Consider the following 23782-nt stretch of genomic DNA (forward strand, 5'->3'; position numbering starts at 1 on the left):
CCAATGTTTACGCTCCTTACACCAAGCGAGGCGTCGTTTGGCATTGACCTGTGTGATGTGTGGCACCCAATCACCTGACCATGTTCGAAGTCCGTGAGTTCCGCGGAGCGCCCCATTCTGTCTTATGTCTACTGAGGTCGCTGATATGGAGTACCTGGCAGTAGGGGGCAGCACAATGCACCTTATATGAAAAATGTATGTTTTTGGGGGTGTCTGGATACTTTTGATCACATAGTGTAGGTCAGTGTGTCTACAGACAATGTGCGGATTTCAGGAATGATTGTGCTTAACCTTGCTGCCACTAGGGGGCAGGTCGTACTCACCTATACACACTGAGCTGTCTGCTAGGTTCTCTGCTGCTCAGGATCACACAGCTGAGACTAAAACATTGACTATGTGGTGACAATGACGCCTGTCAGGGGCGGGAAATATTAGGCAGCAAGTAAACACCATAGGCATGTGCTGCGCCATTCATTCTCCTGGGCACTGCTGGAGCCAGATATTTTTTTTCTGCATGACTATAAGGATGCATGCACACTACGTAACTCCGGGCGTGTATGAGAGCCGTACACGCCGGCGTTACAGCAGGGCTGCCGAACACTTCCCATTCACTTCAATGGGAGCGCTCGTAAACGCCGCTGTTACGAGCGCTCCCATTGAAGTGAATGGGAAGTGTTCGGCAGTCTGCCGTAATGCCGGCGTGTACGGCTCTCATACACGCCCGGCGTTACGTAGTGTGCATGCACCCTAACTTGGCACGCGTCATCCATGTAGCATAAGGACGGCTGGAATCTGTCCAATCAATTATTATGGCCGATGTCGGGTCTTTAAACATGGCGGCCGATCGCGGGATCTCAGGCTTGTCTCAGACTAGTTGGCTTATAATAGAACTCTATGGATTTTACAATAAACTGCAGTTCGTTAGCATTACAGTATATTGTATTGTAGTAGTGGAAGATACTCTGACTCCAGCGGATTAAACCCATGGATGCTGTGATCAATAGTGCTCATGGGGTAAGACATCCCCCGGATGAGACTGAGGGGTCACCTTGGCAGCCAGTAAAATGAAAAACACCTCCTCACTGCCTATTCACTACACCTAGGGAACCTTTCATGTGCTGCAATACGATGTATTGTAGTACACTGTACTGGGGATCTGAGCTCGCAGGTTCAAGTTCCCTTGTGGGACAGTAAAAAGTAATAACCCCCTCCCTACAACCACCGAAATAGTATGGCAGATGTCGGGTGTTTAAATATGGTGGCCACTTGGGAGCCGAGCAGCCGCCGGGTCTCTGCTGTTATTTACAGCAGAGACCTGGCGCTAATGCCCGTGATCAGTGCCCATACTGATCACAGGCGTTAACCCTTCAAAGCTGACTGAGGCGCTGTTTTACCGGCGGTGCGCGGCCGGTGTCCCATTACTATGACAGCCAGGAGCCTCATGAGGGCTTACAGGCCTGTCTTACATTAGTTTCTATTACAGGCTACACTATGTAGCCTGCAATAGAGGAGCCTTTTTTTTTTTTTTTTTTTGCAATGCATTAACATTGTAAGGGTAAGTTCACAAGGAGTTTTTTGGTCAGGGTTTTGAGGCCGTATTTGCCTCAAAACCCTGACCAAAAAGACAGCTCCAATGGAAATCAACGGGAGTCGCTCAGGTCTTTTTTCCAGGAGCCGTTTCTTCTGGCTCCTGTAAAAAAGAAGCGAGGTGCTCATTCTTCAGGCCGAGTCGCCTCGTGATTCGGTCTGAAGACACTCCCTCCCCCCGACTAGGACCATTCATTAGGCCTAACCCAGAGCAGAGTGCGCGGCTGGATGCTGGTGCAGTACACCAGCTTCCAGTTGCGGCTACCCAGTTTTTGGATCGGAACCTTCCGTCATGGTAAACGCTATAGTGGAAAAAAAGTCAAAAGTGCCAAACCGCTGCTTTTTCACTGTTTCTCTTCTGATTAAAATTTTAATAAAAAGTGATCAAAGTAATAGCAATTCCCCAAACTGGCATAACCAAAAAGTACACCTGGCCCCGCAAAAAAAGACGCCCTATAAATCCCCATACACAGAAGTATAAAAAAAACATAAGGGTATCAGAGTAGGGCAACTGGAAGGGAGGTTTGGTTAGACACCAGCCTTTTACTGCAAGGCAGACCCAGATTCTTAGTCACTCAGCAAAGAGGCAGCAAGAACAGTTCTGACTCTGGGACAGCAGGTAGAGGACACACACTCTTTTTGGACTGTCCTAGGAAATTCCTCTGAGGCCTAGGAGAGAGGCCGCAACAAACCAGACCAAAACTTTGTTTGGTATTATCCTTCTGTACTCTTTTATTCCCATTTTATTTTCTGTATTGTACTTTTACTTGTATTTGCTTGACCATCCATTGATATATATTTCTGTACATTAGTTCAGTGGTTCTCAACCTTTCTAATGCCGTGATCCCGCAATACAGTTCCTCATGATGCGGTGACCCCAAACCAAAAAGTAATTTTGGTAGCTACTTCATAACTGTAATTTTGCTAATACCCCCCACCCCATACTACACCCTGCATCTCACACTACAACCCACACCTCTCCCCCCAAAGCCCACACCTCACATCTCTTCCCCCCAAACCCCACATCTCTCCCCAAACCTCTCCACTCAACACCCCACAGTACACCCTGCACCTCACATCTCTCCCACCCTACAGTCCACATATCTTCCCCCTCACTACACCCTGCACCTCACATCTCTCCCACCCTACAGTCCACATATCTTCCCCCTCACTACACCCTGCACCTCACATCTCTCCATGTTACTCCACAAGATACAGTGGAAGGACCTTCTTACAAGTAAAGACACGCCTATCCGGTCATGTGACCTTATGACGTCAGAAGGTCCTTACGGCGTCTAGTATTTAGCCTTTACTGTAGCGCGGCTTCTCAGTGGCTAAAGCCATTGCAAATATGTATTCTCCGATGGCTTTAGGTGACCCCTGTGTTTTGGTCGTTCGACCTCTGCCGGGGTCGCAACCCACAGTTTGAGAACCGCTGTGTTAGTGGCTAGTACCCAGCCACTCGGGTTAACAAACATATAACATTTATAAAGCTCATTTCATATTATCCTATGAACTCAGACACTCACGGGGCGTGAGTGGGAGGTAAGACGGGTGATCATGGATGTGCCAAGCCGCTTGGTAAGGTGAGATCCTTCACAGGGTTAAAATGTAAATAAAACTATATAAATGTTGTATCCCCGGAATTGTACTGAAACATAGAATACAGATGACGTCATTTTGGCTGCAGAGTGAACACTCTAAAGCCCATAAGAAAATCGCACACACACAGTTTTTCTCCAATTTCACCCCATTCTGATATTGTTTCCAGCTTCCCAGGACATTGTACAGAATAACAAACGGCGGTGCCATGCGATTTGTCCGCAAACATTAAAGGGGTTGTCTGGGATAACCCTTCACTAATCTGAACACCCGCCCCCTCCTACTTTCTAAATTACATTATTAGTCAAAACTGCCTATTTACCCATATCCCTGGGGTGGTCATGTGACGGCCCCAGGGACATTTTTTTGACTATCCGGTGACGATCTGTTTCCCCATTTCCGGAAACGGATGGTCAGTACTATTCCTCCTCCCATCCACACCATCATACTTACCCAGCTTCTTCCTGTCTGGGGGATAGCTCCTCCTCCTCCGATGACATCAGAGCGCGCGTTGGTATCACTGAAGCCAACAATACAAGCTGGGAGCATGTGCAATAGAGACATATTGAAGGCTACGGGCACAGCGCCGCGCATTCCCAGCAGAAGACAGGTAAAGTATAATAGAGTGAGGGGTGGGGGTGAGATAAGTTAGGAAAGGCTAGCAGTGGGAGGAATAGCTAGGGAGACAGGGAGGGGGTGTGAGAGATAGCGTGAGAGACTACAACTACCAGAATGCATTGCAGCAGGAAGCTACATATACACCAGGTAAACCAATGCAGAAGATGCCAAGTACTCCCAGAGAAAGCCAGAAATCACTCCAAATACTGCTAAAGTTATAGGGGTGCACTTATTAACCCATTCATAACACTAGCAGACCTTTCTTAAAAAAAATTATTTTTGCCCGGAAAACCCCTTTTAAGCCCTCATACGGCTCTGAGAGCGGTAAAATAAAACAGTTACGGGGCTTGGAAGGATGGCGGGGGAAGTCAAAAATAATAATCAAAAAATTCCTTTGGCGGGAAGGGGTTAAAAACAAAAAAAAGTATAAAATAAAGTATGTGAAAAGAATGTGCTTGTCCTGAAAAAAAATGAATCCATCAAGTGACAGAAAAATAAAAAAGTTCTGTTTTTCCGAACGTGCAGAGAAAACCCCCCCCCCTGAAAAATGTAAAATGGCTGTGACGGGAAGGGGTTAACATGTCACATGACTGTATACAGGACAATGGGGGAGATGTATAAGGCGTGGCGTCACCCCCATGGCCGGCGGAGGACAAGGCCCCGCCTCCTCATACACAGATTTGCGGATCTGAGTGATGCCCGTTTTTGCGCCTCGTCTAACAGGCCAGGAGGAGCTTGCTGGGAAGGGGGTGGAGCCTAATATGCAAAACTGTGAGGCAATAAATGTGCCAAACAGATTTTTAATTGATTAATCTGCTGTAGTCTGAGGGCCTGTTCACATAGCGGATTGCGTCTCCTCGGTAGAGATTGGAGCAAAAAAAAATCCCGGAGAAACTTCGGCCGCAGTTCGAGATTCCTCACCGTGCGCCTAACCAGCGGCAGGATAGTGAAGTCTGAACAGGTCCTTAGAGGGAGTTCACACCTAGGACGTTTGGCGCAGATTTCTTATATTTTGCCTCTCATTCATTTCTATTTTTTTCAGCGACTTTTTGTCATAGGCTGAACACGGCTTTAACTTCAAAATCTGGGACATGTGGGACGTCCAGCAAAAAAATTTTTACAACCAAAATCCTCTCCGCGTGTATTTTCTGCATCGGTCACGTCTCCGTACGTCGTCATACGGACATTTTTTGTTCCGTGACGAAGCTAAGGGGTATGTTCACACACGGCAGATTTCTCGCAGTAATTTCTGCGCCTGCAAGAAGGATTTTCAGTTGGACAATTTACTGCAACAAATCTGCTTCGTGTGAATTCACCTTTAGGGCTAGTTCACACGAGGACATGGAGGAGGATTTTGACAGCGGAATCCACGTCATAATCCTCCTCCATACAATGTTAGGGCTCGTTCACACGTGGGGCGGGTTTTGACACTGAGAGAGCCGCGTCGCTCTCGGGTCAAAACCTGCCTGCCACGACCATCGCGGCTTTCCCCTCCGCAGCCGGCTTCCGCCTGAAGAAAGGGCAGCTGCCGATAGCGGAAAAAAGAAAGCTAGTGGTCTCCATAGACCACCATTGAAAGGGGCGGATTATGACGTGGATTCCGCTGTCAAAATCCGCCCCTTTAGCCCCATGTGAACTAGCCCTAAGGGCTAGTTCACACGGGGACATGGACGCCGATTTTGACAGCGGATTTCGCGGCCAAATCAGCGTCCATACAATATCTACACTATGTGAACTGCTCCCGCCGCGACCATCGCGGTCACGGCTTTCACCTCCGCTGTCGGCTCAAATGAATGAGCCGACATGGAGGGCGCTGTGGCTGGGCGGAAGCCGCGGCTCATCGCGAGCGGCTTCCGCCCGAAAGATAGGTCATGTCGCTTCTTTTACTGCTAGCGTTTTTTATTGCTAGCTTTTTTTGCTAGCAGAAAAAGAAGCGACATGACCTTTCTTCAGGCGTTTAACGCCTGAAAAAAATGAATTGGAGTCTATCGGGCGCTAGCGGTTTTTGGTCACTTATTTTTGCAGCTGTTTTGGCAAAAACAGCGACTGAAACCGCTAGCGGTTTTTTAATCATGTACTTTTTTTGTAATGCAAAAAAAAAAAAAAAAAAGCTTCAAAAAAACAGCGACTGAAAAAGCGTCAAAAACAGCGTCCAATGCAAAAAACAGTGTCCAAAAAAAAGCGACGCTGATCAGTGACAAAATCAGCTAGGCTTTTTTCACGTGTGAACAAGCTGTAGACTGCTAGCTTTTTTTTCTGCTAGCAGAGAAAAAGAAGCGACATGACCTTTCTTCAGGCGTTTTATGCCTGAAGAACGCGCTAGTTCACACGTGAACATAGGGGCGGATTTTGACAGCGGATTTCGCTTCAAAATCCGCCCCTTCACAATAGTGGTCTATGTAGACTGCATTTTGTTTGTTTTCTGCTAGCAGAAAAAAAGCGACATGACCTTTCTTCAAGCAGAAGCTGCAGCGCACTGAGCCGCGACTTCCGCCTAGCGGCAGCACCCTCTGATGTCGGCTCATTCATTTGAGCCTGCTACGGTGGGGAAAGCCGCGACCACGATGGTTGTGGCAGGTGGGTTTTGACCCGAGAGTGATGCGGCTGTGTCAAAATCCGCCCCCGTGTGAACGAGCCCTTAGAAGTGAATGGGAGGCGAAAACCGTATTTTTTTCCGCATGTTTTTTTTGCATAAATAAACGCTTTTTTTTTTTTTTCCGAAAAAACCGCCACCTGTTTTTTCAGCCCATTCACTTTACAGGAGGGGAAAACAAAAAAAAAAACAAAACTCCCAAAAAATCTTGGCAAGGTAAAAAAAAAAAGAAAAAAAAGCTTCCTAATCAGGAAGCTTTTTTTTCCGGTGCCAAAATAAGCCACACGCTATTTACGTGTGAACTCACCCAAATAAGTGAATAGGAGGCGAAAACCGCGCGTTTTTTTTCCCAAAAATAAGCGACTTTTTTGTTTTTTTTTAAACGCACGGAAAAAAAAACGTGACGCAGTTTTTTCAGCCCATTCGCTTTACAGGAGGGGGAAACAGCCTGGCTTTTTTTGAAGCTGTTTTTACACAAAAAAAAAAAAAAAAAAAAAAAAAAAAAAAAAAGCTTTTTTTCCGTTGCCAAAATAAGCGCCACGTTCTTTACGTGTGAACTAGATGCTACAAAATGGCCCCCGTGTAGCCGTGAGGAGCCCCGCGCGCAGGTAGGACCTGCAGCCATGCGGCACCTGGGCGGCTCTGACTAGATCTGGCGGGTTTCCATCAGGCAGTTCCCGCCCTGTGTGACCCGCACCTCACACTGACAGCGCCGCCGCTTGTTTACCAAGAGACACCGCTCAGCCCCGCCCCGGCCCTGACTCAGCCAATCAGCACCTCCCTACGGCTGATAAATGACTTAACGTCATCATAACCCCGCCCAGGACGTTGTTTCCTGGCCACGCCCCCCCGTGCGCGCCGCCGCTTCCTCTCATACCTCGGCGCCAGGGAGCGCGCATTGCGCAGGCTCAGTTCCCTGCGGAAGATGGCGGCCGATAAACAGAAGCATCATGACGGCCGGGTGAAGATCGGACACTACATCCTGGGGGACACACTGGGGGTCGGCACTTTTGGCAAAGTTAAGGGTGAGTGAGGGCTGTGGTGGGGGGAGGGGTGGTTATGGAGCCTGGAGGGGGGATATTGTAGTGGTGGGGGGTGGGAAGTGACAGTGGGAGTGGTGGTGGGGGGGGCAAGTTGTTGTCATGGGGGGGTTGTACATTATAATGGTGGCCGCTCCTGTCCTGGCAGGTTAGGCAGGTGGCCTTATGTCTGGGCTGTAGAAACCAATGGTGAGCTATAGGGGGCGACTATTATCAGTTTGGGTTTGGGGTGCACTAAGTATGTTTTGGTCACAGACCCCCCCCCCCCCACCCCAAACCGCCGCCATCTCTCACCTCGCAGTTGCCGTGTCACATGACCGCGTCATCCAATGGGGCGTATGTAATGTTGTGGTGGACTTCCCCTTTAAGGGGTCTTCATATACATTTATATATAATCGGAGTTGCCGCACGTTTGTAAATCACAAGTGACCTGGTAAATAGGATTATTCTGCCCTGGTATATACACCCTGCCTGTAGGGGGCGCTCACTGTCCTCCTGTATGAGCATAGCCCTTGACTAAGGCTATATACACACACGTATGGTCCGTCAGACGCAGCATGTGACCTCGTGATCCCACAGGTATCGATGAATGGGCAGACATAGGACCGATGCCTTAGATCTCGTACCTGACACATTGCGGTGCGCTTCATTGTGTCTCTATGGGAAGACTGCGGTGGAAACCGTCAGCAATAACGGCGCCGTCTGGGAAAGGTTTAAGAGAAGTGATTTTTCCAGTTGCGGTTCAATGGCCGCTGAAGCCAATCACTGGAATTGGGGGCCGCATGCCATGGTGGGGAAACGTCATGCAGTGCTCACATACCTGACTACGGCAGAGAGTGACGAGGTCAGGGGCATCTGTATTGGGGTGACAGAGTAGAAGATGAACTCCGAATTGAGGCAGAAGGTGGAAAGATTCATTCATTCAGTGGTCTGGAGCTGTAATACCAGACACAACCAGCGGTCAGGTGTGGCGCCGTTTCTGGAAGAAGGCAGCCTTGCTTCTCTAATCCAGTACAAGCAATCTACAGGGGTTCTCCGGGGGGGGGGGGGGGGGGGGTGTTTCTATATTTGATTCCCATCAGTATCTGGATCCGACGCAGATCAGCGCCAGTCACTCGGCCGGCAGACTAGACTATAATAGAAAACCCCGACCCGTAACACCGGAGAGGGAGGAGGCGGAGCTACTGGGGCCGGTACCGGTTCTGATCACATGACTCTTGGTGCAAATGATCCCAAACTATTACATTCCCCCCGCCGGTTCCCCTTTAATGGCTGATCGAGGGGGGGCAGTTCTAGCTGACACTTCTCATGTTGTCGCCGTTGGGTCGCCCTTGTCGTAGGATGTCGCCGCCGCTGCCACTCACTTGTTCTCTGCAGTGTTTTGCTCCGGCTCAGTTGCTATTGATTTCTGTGTTAGGTGTGCAGTGAGGATATGTGCATGCTATTCACCACCGGGGGCGCCCTACCTGTAGGATACTCTTGTTGCCGATCTTGCTCAGTAACCTGTAGACTGTAAGGTCACAGTCCAGGAGTGAAGCTACAGGGGGTGCAGATGTCGCAGTTGTGGGGGGCCTCAGTATTATAGATGGCGGAGGAGGGGGTGCATTAGGGCCCCAAAGCTTGAGGTTACCCCTCTGGGTATGACTGTAGTCTCTTCCATGTTGTGAGGGGGGCAGATAGTTTGCCGGTGGTCCTGGTGTGTATCCCATAGTCTCCCATGAATACTACAGCCCCCCCGCTGCAGTTTGTGGCCCCTTCCTGTACGTGCCGGCCCTCCAGGGCTTTACATGCTCCAGCATTGCTGGGATTCTTCCGGCAACCATTTAAGGCACCGGCGATTGTTATGCAGCGTAATAAATTTTTATGGCGTCCTATCAGCCGTCCCGCTCCCTCGCAGGGCAGATTTTCAGGCACCCGCTCCCTTCAGCTGATTCCCCTTGGAGATAGGTAGATGGTATAGTCACGTTCCTGAAATATTAACCCTGTTGTGACAATAGACGGGACACATTCCGGCTGACATCGCCTTTGATTTATGGGCGAGCCTTAGGGGGTGACTGGTGGCTCCTGAACAGATCACCTGGGGCCACTTGTGATCCCTGTACAATACCCTGCAGAGGGTTAGCGCCATACCCTGTATAGTGGCCAGGCAGCAGTACTGCGCTCCAGCAATGGGGCACAAACGCCATCCTCTTAGTCTAATACTGTGACCGGCTTTAGGTATCAGATTGTCGCCGCTTCTGGCGGAGATGGTCTTTGCTGACTGCGGTTTGCTTTATGGCGTCTCGCTGATAAATCTTCAGAGCCCCCCCCCCCCCCCCCCCAAGTCCCCGGATAGTCTGTAGGAGTCTTGTATGATGGCCGGTGAGTACACTTAGGCCTGGGGCGGCCGGTGGGGCCTCTGGGCTGTGATACTTGTTTGTAGTCATGTTGTTGTTCTTGTCCAGCTTGTGATGTCCCCGGATTGTAAGATAATGATCAGAGCCGTGTAATGACGCTCGGCCGCTGTCACAGCTGGAGGCCTCCAAACATGGGCAAAGCAAAAAGACGGCTGGAATAGAAGATTATGCTTCACATTCACGCGAAGACCCCTCCTAGGATAAGAAAGGTGGTGGCTCTGGGGGGGGGGGGGGTTCATATAGTCGTATTCACGGACAGCAAGCAGAGGTCTTAAAAAGTTGTGGAGAACTGAAACCTAAAATTCGTGTGACTGTTGTAGAAATCTCTTCTGTCTTATCTTTCTCTGTACTCACAAGACTGTTGTGACATTGTGTCCTGGAGGTCTTATCTCTAGCTGTATATACTGTACATTGTGTCCTGGAGGTCTTATCTCTAGCTGTATATACTGTACATTGTGTCCTGGAGGTCTTATCTCTAGCTGTATATACACTGTGTCCTGGAGGTCTTATCTCTAGCTGTATATACACTGTGTCCTGGAGGTCTTATCTCTAGTGTATATATACTGCGTCCTAGAGGTCTTATCTCTAGCTGTATATACACTGTGTCCTGGAGGTCTTATCTCTAGTGTATATATACTGCGTCCTAGAGGTCTTATCTCTAGCTGTATATACACTGTGTCCTGGAGGTCTTATCTCTGCCTGGATATACATAATGTCCTGGAGGTCTTATCTCTAGCTGTATATACTGTACATTGTGTCCTGGAGGTCTTATATCTAGCTGTATATACACTGTGTCCTGTAGCTGTGTATATATGTGTGTGTGTATGTGTCCTGGAGGTGTTCTCTGCCTGTATATACACTGCGTCCTAGAGGTCTTATCTCTAGCTGTATATACTGTACATTGTGTCCTGGAGGTGATATCTCTACCTGGATATACATGATGTCTTGGAGGTCTTATTTCTAGCTGTATATACACTGTGTCCTGTAGCTGTGTGTATGTGTGAGTGTGTGTATATGTATGTATATATATATATATATGTGTGTGTCCTAGAGGTGTTCTCTGCCTGTACATACACTGCGTCCTAGAGGTCTTATCTCTAGCTGTATATACATTGTGTCCTGAAGGTGTTATCACACTATGTATACACTATGTATACAGCGATGAAGCAACCTCTGATCTCATGTTGGACTATGACTGGCGCGGCCCTGGAATCGACTTCTTGGCTCAGAGGTTGGCGGGGCGGCTCTCATGTCACATCGGCTGCAGACTCAGGAAACGTGGCGGCAACAGTGTGAGATAGTCGCTGTCCTTGAGGACTCGCACAGCGCTACCTGCTGGAGAGAACGTGTACAAAGTATATGTAGCATTCACAAGTTAGTGGTTCAGGAGGAGGAGCCAAGATTGCAAATAAAGCTCCGCCTCCTGCTGTGAATGCTGCAGGCAGTGTAAACAATGGGCACCTTCCTCCAGTCCTCCTGGATAGATGTAATGGTCTAGTCCATGTATAATGGAGCCTGTATACAGTACATGGAGGAGAGTATAGTAAGTCTGGACTGTTACTCTCAGTAATCTCACTATGTCTGCCCCTAGTGGTTATAATGGTGTCCTGCCCTGATCAGTTCCCATCCCCTGGTCAGTGATCCCGGTGACTGCAGTGCCCCCCTCCCCCCCCATAGTTGGCGATACAGGCCTCGGGTATATGTCATGAGCAGGGATCAGCACTGAGGCCATCGCATTCCCGAGACTGTACCTACAGAATATCGCCACGCTCCTGCAGACCTACAGCCGCCATCAGATGCCAGACAATGTGATGGCCATTATAGATCCACGCACTGAACTGAACCTGGGCTTTATCCCGTTACCTTGTAGGGTCATATCGTGAGCCAGGATCCTGACCCCCATAGTATGAGGGGCTGGTGCAGGGGCCGCAGGGTCTGCTCTAGTAGAGGCAGCCTACAGACTAGGTCACCTCTTCTACATGAGCAGAGCTGTAGCTGCCATTGCTAAAGGGGTTACCCAGAGACTGTCTTTTTTTTTTTTTTTTTTTTGCCAAGAATGGAGACCTAGGAGTCGGGTTCTGGTTCTTGGTGATTTCTTGTTTTCAGTCTCTTATCTTCCATTTCTCTTCTTCGGCAGTGGGGAAGCACGAGCTAACCGGACACAAGGTCGCCGTGAAGATCCTGAACAGGCAGAAGATCCGAAGTCTCGATGTGGTCGGGAAGATTCGCCGGGAAATCCAGAACCTGAAGCTGTTCAGACATCCTCATATCATTAAGCTGTGAGTATGGCCGCGGTTCTGGTTAGACCCATTGTTTATGGACGGTCGCCCCCTACGCGTAAATCCGGATGAACCTGGAAATCTTCTGGGCGTGACTCATGTCTGTTAGTTGCTCCATCGCTTGCTGCAATGTTTACTGTGGGAGGTTTCACCATCCTCGGGGTTAGGAAAGCAGCTGCAGATACAGAATCTCACAAATGTGTTTATACTCTGCTGTCCTTGACCAAGAAAAGCTTTATCCCTTTCTAGTAAAGCTGGGTAGCAGCCAGTATACAGGGTAACATGGTCTGCTTCCTGCCACTGCTGTCTATAGAGATCAGCTGATCAGCGGGGGTGTTGCATGTCCTAAGGATAGGTCATATATATGTTAAATCCTGGAAAACCCCATATACATAGGCTAAATAAATGATCTCCACCATCACTTGTGTGGTCCTCCCTCGCCCCTGTTCTGGAGCGGTAGTCACGCACCGTTCTGCTTCATATGGTGGAACCAAAACTGAATGGGTCCCATAGACGGTCAGTGGGTGTTACCGCCACACTCCGCTAATTCAGAACACTGACTGACCGTCATCCCAGCGGTCCTGTCCCCAGCAATATGGATAGTTTACTGACCTGATATGTACGATTGGTGCACTACGTGTAACTGTGTGTCTTCTGTTCTCAGGTACCAAGTGATAAGTACGCCGACCGACATCTTTATGGTGATGGAGTATGTCGCTGGCGGGGAGCTCTTTGATTACATATGTAAGAATGGAAAGGTAAGTGGTTAAGTGTACAATATATTACATTATAGTCTGCGTACTGATCCTGTGGTGTGCCGCGGTGTAGACAGAATAATTTTTGGTAAATGACTGCTATACCCCTGTGGACTGGACACTAGGACTCCTATGTTTGTTCCTACCTTCATTCTATCCTTTTCTCGTAGTTGGATGAGAAGGAGTCCAGACGTTTATTCCAACAAATCCTTTCTGGCGTTGACTACTGCCACCGACACATGGTGGTGCACCGAGACTTGAAACCAGAAAACGTTCTTCTGGACGCGCACATGAATGCCAAGATCGCTGACTTTGGTAAGCCATGTGCTCCTCTGACCCTTCTCTTCCCTCTCTCCAAACTCCACCTGTGTCCTACTGCCATGTGGCCTTTCTGCCAGAATCCATACTCCAAGTGGAGAAGAGATCTGAATTAAGGGGGGTGGTCCAGGCTGGTCTTGTCCTCTTAGGGCTAGTTCACACGGGGGGCAGGAGGCGGATTTTGATAGCAGATTTCACCTCAAAGTCCGCCTCCATACAATGGTGGTCTATGGAGACCACTAGCCTTCGCTTTTCTGCCAGAGGTATGTTGCCGCTAGCGGGAAAAAGAAGCGGGCTGCCCTTTCTTCAGGCGGATTCCACGGCTCCTTGAGCTGTCCACCGCTGTGCTTGGTAAGTGATGAAGAGGCTGCAGCAATCTGTCATAGTACTGGACAACCCCTTTAAAGGGTACCTGAATTTTCATGAGAAGTTGAGCTGCTTTGACTGTATAACTTTCATACATGGCGTCCTATCCTTTTTTTTTCCTGTTAGTCACATTTCGGCTGCAGCTCCTATTACACTTCTCTGAGGCTGTGGGTGTGTAACTACGTCAGTCTTCCCCTCTATCCTTACAGATAATGTAATGTTCTGCCATTTTGCCAGGAGTAACTGTAAAGTAGCAAACCTATGACTGAGAGAAGACCAAGTGACTATAATGTAGGAGATTTAGGAACACTGCACTGTAAATTCAGGGCAAATACATGCAGGCAAGCAGCTAAAACACAGACAAAAAAAGTAATCTAGGGGCAACACGGTGTCTCAGTGGTTAGCACTGCAACAGTTGAGTCCTGGGTTCGAATCTCACCAGGAACAACATCTGCAAGGAGTTTGTATGTTCTCCCCATTTTTGTGTGGATTTCCTCCCATTCTACAAAGACATACTGATAGGGAAAAATAAATAATAAATTGTACATTGTGATCCCTATATGGGGCTCACAATCTACATTAAAAAAAAAAAGTAAAAGTAATCTGAGGACAGATCTGTCGAATATTTCATCTCTAATCACACAAGCAGCCAGAGGTAGATACAGGTACGTAGAAGACTTCTTATATTGTAAAATGTGAGATTTGCAGAATTTCATTCCTTTGCACAGAGCAACCCTGTGTAGATGTTTGAGAATCAGCCCATCCCCTTCTCCATTTTCTGTGATGAGAACAGATCCTCCCCCCTCCACTCGCTGTAATTCTGTCTTGCTTATCTAATGTCTCTATGGACAGACCTTGGCTAGTAACAGGGAGCGATGTCTGGTTCCTCTTTTATGGTTGTGAATGGTCTGGATCTAGGGCTCCATCCTTATATTGTCTCTTTTCTACAGGTCTCTCCAATATGATGGCCGACGGTGAATTTCTGAGGACGAGCTGCGGCTCTCCCAACTACGCTGCGCCGGAAGTAATATCAGGAAGGTGAGGGTATAGTAATGGGGTCCTAGGGTATAGGAAAGAGGTACGTAGTGATGGGATTACATTTGAGGTTCGCCTGACTACTTGCCTGGTGCGTGGATAGTGTATTATACTATAATAACTGCAGTGCTATGGCTATGAACAACTTGCTCACCGTTCCTGGTCCATATAGTGATAGAAGGGTTGAAGGTTTAGGACAGATCACTGATCTTTACCTCTCTTTCACCTCAGACTATACGCTGGCCCTGAGGTAGATATATGGAGCAGCGGGGTCATTCTCTATGCACTGCTGTGCGGCACTTTACCGTTCGACGATGACCACGTGCCAACGCTCTTCAAGAAGATCTGCGATGGGATCTTCTACACGCCGCAGTACCTGAACCCGACGGTCATCGCCCTCCTGAAGCACATGTTACAGGTGGATCCCATGAAGAGGGCGACGGTCAAGGACATCCGGTAATACCCTACACCTTCTCCTAGTGTTATGGGGGCTGAGGCCAAAGCACAACGGCAAAGATGTGGCAGATTTACAATAGTGGCTTCTCTGCCAGTGTGCTACGCCCGGTTTACTTTTTGGCACCCTTTACTCTGTCCTCTTGTCGAGCCAGCCAGAAATGGCACAGCACCTCATGAATTAAAGGGGTTTACTGGGATGACTGGAAATTCAGAGGGGCCTCTCTGACATCATCATATGCACCATTTCATCTGGTGACTGACACTGGCTGGATCAGAAGTGACCTCTGTGGCCAGTCACTTAAAGGGATCCTATCATTAAAACACTTTTTTTTTTTTTTTTTTTTCTCTCACTAACATGTAGGAATAGCCTTAAGAAAGGCTATTCTCTCCTACCGTCGGATGTCTTCTCCGTGCCGCCGTTCGGTAGAAATCCCGGTTTTCGTCGGTATGCAAATGAGTTCTCTCGCAGCACTGGGGGCGGTCCTTAGCGCTCAAACTGCACTGGGGGAGGTCCTCAATACTGCGAGAGAATTCTCCAGCGCCACCTCCATCTTCTTCAGAAACTGCCTCTTCACACGTCTTCTTCCAGTGCTGGCAGTCAAACTTCTAGGCCTCAGTCAGAGCCGACTGCGCATCCTGAGGCCTAGACGTTTGACCGCCTACATCGGAAGAAGACGCGTGAAGAAGATGGAGGTGGCGCTGGAGAGTTCTCTCGCAGCTTTGGGGACCACCCCCAGTGCTGTATGAGCGCTAAGGTCCACCCCCAGTGCTGCGAGAACTCATTTGCATACTGACAGCAACTGGGATTTCTACCGAAAAGCGGCGCGGAGAAGAAATCTAAAGGTAGGAGAAGAATAGCCTTTCTTAAGGTTATTCCGATGTGTTTGAGAAAACATTGTGTTTTAATGATAGGATCCCATTAACACTGGGGAGTTTGGGACCCTTTTTCTGGGAGTAGGGGGAGATTCCATTGGATGGTAGGGGTCTAATCCATTATCTGTCTTGTGACTAGGTCTGTCTTGTATACCCCCTTAAGTAATCTAGGCTTCATTTTAACCCTTTCTAACCAGCACAGCTTGTCTTTACACTGTAACCTGCGATTAATCGGTTCCCTCGTTTTCCCATAGAGAGCACGATTGGTTTAAGCAGGACCTCCCCAAGTACCTCTTCCCCGAGGACCCCACCTACAGCTCCAACATGATCGACGACGAAGCCTTAAAGGAAGTGTGCGAGAAGTGCGAGTGCACGGAGGAGGAGGTGCTCAGCTGTCTGTACAGCCGCAATCACCAGGACCCCCTGGCGGTGGCGTATCACCTCATCATAGACAACCGACGCATAATGAATGAGGCCAAAGATTTTTATTTGGCTACCAGCCCCCCAGATTCTTTTGTTGAGGAAACGCACACCCCCCGCCCCCATCCGGAGAGAGTCCCCTTTTTGGTGGCGGAGTCCCCTCGGCAGAGACATACCCTGGACGAGCTGAACCCCCAGAAATCAAAACATCAGGTTGGGGTGAGAAGAGCCAAGTGGCACCTTGGCATTAGAAGTCAGAGCCGGCCGAACGATATCATGGCCGAGGTCTGCCGAGCAATGAAACAGCTGGGCTATGAATGGAAGGTGAGTGAGGGTGAGGGCTACAGACCCCCAAATCCATTGTGCTCCCTTTACACACCTGAAGACATATGTGATGATCCCTCTTCAGCCACCACTAGAGGGAGCTGACTGAAGACTGAGGCTTAAGTATGTCATAAGCTCTGACGCTCCCCCTAGTGGTGGCTGCAAGATGACTGAATTTAGGTACTCAAAGGAGTAATGCCAAAGATCAGGCCATTACCTTCTATATGAAACCACTGCCCCCAGCAGATGTAATCTAGTCCCCGGTAAGTGTTTATGGGGTCTCCTTCCTCATCTGGCAGCTATATATGGTGCAGTAAAGTCTAAGCGCTTGTCCTATCAGTTCTAACCTGCTCTGCCCCTCGGGGGATCACTATACAGACCTCTGGCTATAGGGGGTGAGCATGTGTGTCCACAAAGCACCCCTCATTTGGTAGCTGTGCACATTACGATACATGAACACCAGGTGGCGCTGTAACGAGTCTCTGCTGGATCAGACTTTAATGTAAATTAAACATTTTGTCCCTGTGATTAAAGGGATGTCCTACCACTCATAAGGAGGTTCTCCATTACTTAGCCCTAACATCGGGGCCCCTGCTGATCAGCTGTTTGAGGACGTCGCAGGTCTCCTACTTCACAGGCAGTGGTGATGTCATGTCCATCGGTCACATGACCTGATTCAGTCCCATTCAGATAATTAGCTTGAGCTGCAATACCAAGCACGGCCAGCCGGAACGGGGTGCGGTCTCTTCAAATGGCTGATCTGTTGCGGGGCTGGGTGTTGGACCCCGTCCTGATCTAAGCACAGTACTGATAACGCTGCTGTATGTGACTTGTCTCCTGTCCTCTGATCCTGCAGGTGGTGAATCCGTATTATCTACGTGTCAGGAGAAAAAATCCGGTGACTAGTATGTATACCAAAATGAGCCTGCAGCTCTACCAGGTGGACAGCAGGACGTACCTGCTCGACTTCCGTAGTATTGACGGTAAGTAATGGGGGAGGGGGGAGGAGATGATCCTGTAGTCCCATCATGGGATTCCGGATCATCCTGAGCAACTGTGGATGTGTAGTACATGTCTGTTCACACCAGTGGGATATCTGGAATGCAGAACCACTCCTGTAACCTCTGGCCAAGAGGTCATGAATCGAGGACCCCCCCCCCCCACACACACCATTAACCCCTGATAGGGGAGTATCCAGGATCAGCCTCACACCCATCCTCCTACTCCAGACTGTGTTTGGCAGGAAGACTCTCCTGACATTTGCTTTGTCCTCCTCCATCTCTGCCTGACACATGGTGAGGTGCTGCTGAAATGGAGGTGGGTGTGAGCTTTAAAGGGATCCAGTCATTAAAATCACATTATCTTTTTCTCGATAACGTGTTGGAATAGCCTTAACCACTTCAGTATCGGGCCAATTTGTGGTCCAGGACCAGGCACATTTTCGGTTTATTTTGTATGTGCGGTTTTGAGGGCTGTAACATTTTTCTCGTACGTCTCATTCAACTAATTTTTGCGTCTTTTTTCGGGGACACATAGGGCTTTATTTTTATGTTTTTATTTTCGAATGTGTGTTAATTTTTTTTTAATTTTTTTTTTTTATATCCTGGAAAATATAAACAAGATAGGAGGGAAATTGTCTGGTTTTCACTTTTTTAAAAAAAATTTATTTCATAACACAAAGTGCCACTGAAAAACTCTATAATATAGTTTTTCCTCTCCGTTACGGTAACTTTTATTTTATATGGTGTCGTCGGGGGTGGGGCTATAACCTTTAACATTTTATTGGCGTATTATTTTACTTATTTTTTTTAATTTTTTTTTTTTTTTAACATTTTTTTTTTAAATTTTTTTTAAATATCTTTTTTTCAGATGGTGTCCCCATAAGGTGATAAGAGACCTTTGGGGACATCTGATCACTTTTTTTTTTTGTACTGGAGGCTGATTTCTCCTATAACTGGGGATGGTACATTTAACCCCAGTTGCAGGAGGAATCCAGCCTCCTGCACGCAGCTATACACGGTATACAGGGCTGATCTGGGTCCTGTAGGACCCAGCACCTCTTGCAAGACACTGCTCCCGGCGGATCGTGTGACCGCCGAGTCAGACGGTGGCCGCATCATGGCGGCGCCCATAGCCGTGTATACAGCGCTCATTGAGCACCGTATACACAGCGATCGAGAAGGCAGGGAAGGGAATAAACCTTCCCTGTCTTCTCTCTGGGAGCTCCGGCTGAAGTTACGGCCGACTCCCAGTGAAAGCAGCTGCACGATCTTGTGCACCTGCTGTATTCTGATTGGACGTACCGGTACGTCCTGTCAGAACAAGGCAACTACTATCCAGAAGTAAATAGTCTATGGGTGGTTAAGAAAGACTATTCTTCTCCTACCTTTAGGTATTCTTCTCCGCGCCGCCTTTCGGTAGAAATCCCGTTTTATTTGTTGGTATGCAAATGAGTTCTCTCGCAGCACTGGGGGCGGGCCCAATGCTGCAAGAGAACTCTCCAGCGCCGCCTCCATCTTCTTCAGGAACGGCCTCTTCACACATCTTTTCCGGAGCTCGACATCAAACTCCTACACATGTGCAGTCAGCTCTGCCATCAGGCCTCGGGCCCACAGACCACAAGAAATTGGCCGCTCACACAGCTTACTCTTGTGGCCCGAACATGCGTAGTGGGCTCTGCGTGAGGCCTAGAAGATTGAAACGCAGGGAGAGGGCGCTGCAGAAGAAGATGGAGGCGGCGCTGGAGAATTCTTTCGCAGCATTGGACCGCCCCCAGTGCTGCGAGAGAACTCATTTGCATACCAGCGAAAACTGGATTATATACCGGAACAGCGGTGCGGAGAAGACGTAAAGATAGGAGACGTATAGCTTTTCTTAAGGTTATTCCTACGTGTTATCGAGGGGGAAAAAAATGTGATTTTAATGATAAGATCCCTTTAAGGAGGCTGATCACCTACTGCTAGGTTATATGGAATATGCTTTTGGGGCGGCTCCTATTCTTGGGCTCAGTCATTACGGTGTACGGGCCTGTATATAAGGCCTACACGTGTGCCCATAGCCTGAGCTGCACTGTATATTTAGGGTCACCGCCCCGGGGTCTACTCTATTACTTGTCCTGGAGTCTTCCCGTTTTAACACGCTCTTTATTTCCCCCAAACAGACGACGTCACAGAGCCCAAGCCTGACAGCGCCCCCCGAAGACGCTCAGGATCCGTCGGCAGCTTCCGCCCAGGCCAGAAATCCGATTCTGACGCCGAAGCCCCCGCCAAGTCGTCTGACGGCTCCGTGCCCTCCTCCCTCACCTCCTCCGTAGACTCCTCCAGCAATGACTTGGTCCCCCGACCAGGAAGCCATACCATAGAGTTTTTCGAAATGTGCGCAAACTTAATAAAGATCCTGGCGCGGTAGGCGGGGCACGTAACGATTTCATATCCAGCAATAAACATGCAGTAACTTGTAGCCAAATGCTTCCAGTTTTAATCCAGTCCTATATCCCGAGCGCGGAGGGGGCGACATCACCAATGCTATTTGCACATAGGAGACGTTTAAGCTTAATGTGTGATTTTCCTCGTATTAACCGCGAGCGCCCCGCTCGCCAGAATCTTATCGGATTGTATATAATGTTCCTTCAGGACCTCTTACTTGCACATTTTACTGAACACTGGGCTTTCTCGCTAGTTTTATTTTTTAATTTTGCATTAATCCTGGTTATGACATATCGGGGCACATCGGGGGTTAATGGTTGAGTGAAGGGAATTGTATAAAACAATTTTTTTTTTTTATAATAAAGCTGCGGGGTTTTGTCGGCTTGGTGCAGATTGTGGTGTGAGCGGAGACGTGCACACTGTTGGCCACAGATCAGACATTCCTCCGGGGCCGGGTTTTACGTCACTTGTTTGTTCACCTGAAGTCTTCATTAAAAAGAGAAAAAAAATCTGAAAATGGTGTCATGGCCGGGTGGTCCGGATGTGGTTTCTTCCCTCCCCCTGCAGGTTATCGGTTTGGTACAGTCCGGTCAGTGCACAGGTGATGGAGTCGGCCTTGGGCCGGTGGGTGTCATGGCGGTCTTTGGTCGGGCCGGTGATCCCTCTCCACGGCCCCCAGGTCTGTCTCCACCACACGTTGGACTGTGCCGGTCTATGAAGTGTTTGTGCGGCCATGTTGGGCGTTTTTGCGTTGCACGTTTTGCTTCTTCTACTTCTGCCAAATCCTGACCCTAGCTCAGAAAAAGAAACTGCAGCACAATCTCTGCCTTAAAGGGAGTGTTCACATTACCTCCCAGACTAAAAATACCCTGTGGAGACTTTATTCATAGGAGCAATGCAAAGGTGGTTAAGCCCCGCCCCTAGTGCACTTGCATCGGTGCCTACAGGCTAGTCAAAGCATTCAGACTGCAAATGACTGGTTGCCTATTGCGCCCCCGCTGGTGCCTGCGCATGTGACGCTCTTTAAAGGGGTTGTCTGGGTAGAATAAAAATTGTGACCAAGTGCAGCGCCATCTGGAGGAGACGTTCTGCCGCTCCACTATAGCGGTGCAGATGGGTATACGGGATCTCTAATGTGATCCGGGGGTGTATACGGGATGGGCGCGCCCTCATCTAATGACTAATAGGCTAAGGGTGGGAGAGTTCCTACAGAATCTGTACCGATTGTGCAGCTTTAGCTGTGATTGGAGAATACACAGGGCGCGGGGGGGTGGAGTCCTGTAATCCATTTTATTTGGGGGTTGATGGGGGTAGTGTGTCCCTGGTGTGTGGGCTCTGCTCCATCTGCGCTCCCTACTACATTCCTTACAGGACGCTCCTCAGCCCTCACAAGGTGTCTTTTTAGTTCTTTACGTTTTTTTAGTATTTTATGACTTTTATTCTTCTGCTACTCGACCCCATTGATGTAAATCTGCAGCGATTTGGGGTAACGGCGCCCCCTTCATAGGACCAACAGCCCTGTTGTCTTTGTCTAGAATTGCCTCATTCATACACAGTCTGTGGACTAGGGGGCGCTGTTTGTCCCCTCTGAGCTTGAGTCTGCGGGTGGAGTTTTGCCATGGGCTTTCTTCTGTGTTAAAGGGATTGTCTGGGACATTCACTTCCTCGTCCCAGGCCGGTGATGTCATGACTATGCTGCAGCTCAGTCCCATTCAGGTGATTGGGACTGAGGGGCAGTACCGGGCACAGCCACTACACAGTGTACGGCGCTGTGCTTGGTCAGTGGTGGAGCGGCTGCAGATATTCATATTGTAGTCAACCCATTGAATGAGAGAAGATTCTCAATCCCTGAGCCCCGCCCTCCGTATAAAAGGGGGCAGGACTTTAAAAAGCCATAACCTTAAAGGGACAGTACACCTAGAAATCGGCCCACAGCAGTAACTGGAGAGAATCCCACCCCCACGAGCTGAATCAATGGGTTAATCTGCTGATCGGCTCCATCTTTGGGTGAGGAGGTGGAGTTTAGTAGATGGACCGGACCATCAGGAGGAAGGGGGGGGTGGTGGAGAGCTAGGGGCTCTTCATCTAGGATTTAAAGGGGTTGTCACACTATGATATTGATTACTGTGGCCTCATCGAGCATAGCACCCTCCCTTGTATAATGGCTGTGATCGGTATTGCAGCTCAGCTCCATTTCTTTAAATGAGACTGAGCTGCGGCGAGACCGATGGATGTGATGTCACCGGCCTGAGGGGAGAAGTGGAGCCCGATATCATAGTCCTGGGGTAACCCCTAAATCATTGGTGACCTATCTTTAAAGACTGGTGGGGGTCGGACCCTTGGACTGTTATGCCCTGTATATCGTATAGTGGCGGTGCTTGGTATTGCAGCTCGGCCGTATTCACTGGAATGGGACTGATCTGTGAACAGGCCATGTGACTGATGAATGTGACCTCACATGGCCTGCAAAGCGTAAAAAGAGCGTTCAGAGAGCACCGCCGATCTGTGGACATCCCCTTTAATAAGACCGGTCAGTCCTGCAGAGTTGACCCCCACCAATGTCCATGACTAAGGGGGCGCTATGCTGGTTAGGCGGGGGTTGCGGCCGACCTACTTGATGGAACCATAGATTTTTTTTTTTTTTTTTACATTTTTTTTCTTTCACATGTTTCTGTATGAACTTTAATAAAATCTGGAGATTGTCATCACCGCCGTCTCTTGCCTGGTTTGTGGGGGATATTTTGGTTAAAGGGGTTGTCCTAGTGTCACATCTTCTCTGGCAGTCCCAGGGGCTGAGCTGCAATACCAAACACGGCCACCACACGACGTATGTCGCTGTGCTTGGTAAGTATTGAAGAGGCCGCATCACTCAGTATCCTAGTGATGGACAATCCCTTTAAGCTCAGGGTAGACTGTCAGTGACTACGTGTGTGGACACTAACTGTGTATAGATTTACAGTTCACTAGGGGGCGCTCACTGTATTGGAATGTGACATGTCCATGTGCAGTGAGTCCCCCCATAGCACAGGTGATGTTGCTGCTTGTCCAGGAGGTGACCCCCCCCCCCTTTTATATGGGGTATTACACGTCAATGGGGTTCATCGTGGCTTGGATCAGATTTGTCACAGTCCTGTTTACATCGGGGGATTTACCGCTGACAATGGCCAATAAAGCAGGGAGGGGGCAGTATGGACGGGCGGGGGTAAGATCTGGACAAGGGCAGCAATAATGCTAAGCATTCACTGGTCACCTGACCATTGTCCTTAAAGGGATTCTCCCATTAAAACCTCTTTTTTGTGGATAAGACGTCGGAATAGTCTTTAGAAAGGCTATTCGTCTCTTACCTTTAGATGTGATCTCCGCCGCGCCGTTCCTTAGAAATACCGTTTTTTACCGTATGCAAATTAGTTCTCTGGCAGCAATGGGGGCGGGGCCCAGTGCTCAAACAGCAATGGGGGCGTGTCCACTGCTGCTCGAGAACACGATCCTGCGACGCCTCTATCTTCGGCTGGATCCTCCCCTTCTCTGTCGTCTTCAACCGACGCCTGCACAGTTGGCTCTGCCAGTGAGACACTAGTAGAGTCGACTACGCATGGCGGCCGGCGGCCATTTTTGGGAGGCCGCTCTTGCTCTTGTAGTTCAATGCAGGAGCGGCTTCCCAAAAATGGCCGCCGGCTGGCATTCGCACTCAGCTC

At 49.0% G+C, this 23782-nt stretch overlaps 1 protein-coding gene across 1 annotated transcript; it reads left to right on the forward strand.

Annotated features, from left to right (window-relative positions):
- The first annotated feature begins 7312 nt into the window (after nucleotides 1–7312).
- Nucleotides 7313–22776, forward strand: PRKAA1 (protein kinase AMP-activated catalytic subunit alpha 1). Its single transcript, XM_075267454.1, has 9 exons — nucleotides 7313–7425; nucleotides 11974–12115; nucleotides 12780–12873; nucleotides 13041–13185; nucleotides 14505–14592; nucleotides 14821–15045; nucleotides 16173–16662; nucleotides 17519–17645; nucleotides 19823–22776. The coding sequence occupies exons 1-9, from the start codon at nucleotides 7326–7328 to the stop codon at nucleotides 20068–20070; spliced, it is 1659 nt and encodes a 552-aa protein (XP_075123555.1). The 5' UTR covers nucleotides 7313–7325; the 3' UTR covers nucleotides 20071–22776.
- The last annotated feature ends 1006 nt before the right edge of the window (nucleotides 22777–23782 follow it).

This window comes from Leptodactylus fuscus, chromosome 1 (genome assembly GCF_031893055.1).
Source record: "Leptodactylus fuscus isolate aLepFus1 chromosome 1, aLepFus1.hap2, whole genome shotgun sequence".
Lineage (NCBI taxonomy): Eukaryota > Metazoa > Chordata > Amphibia > Anura > Leptodactylidae > Leptodactylus > Leptodactylus fuscus.

Bases quoted from the DNA above. Each gene is read 5' to 3' on its own strand.
- PRKAA1 (XM_075267454.1), top strand. From the start codon at position 7,326: ATGGCGGCCGATAAACAGAAGCATCATGACGGCCGGGTGAAGATCGGA. The intron at 12,116-12,779 runs GTGAGTATGGCC...TTCTGTTCTCAG, and splicing joins CATCCTCATATCATTAAGCT to GTACCAAGTGATAAGTACGC. The intron at 12,874-13,040 runs GTAAGTGGTTAA...CTTTTCTCGTAG, and splicing joins ACATATGTAAGAATGGAAAG to TTGGATGAGAAGGAGTCCAG.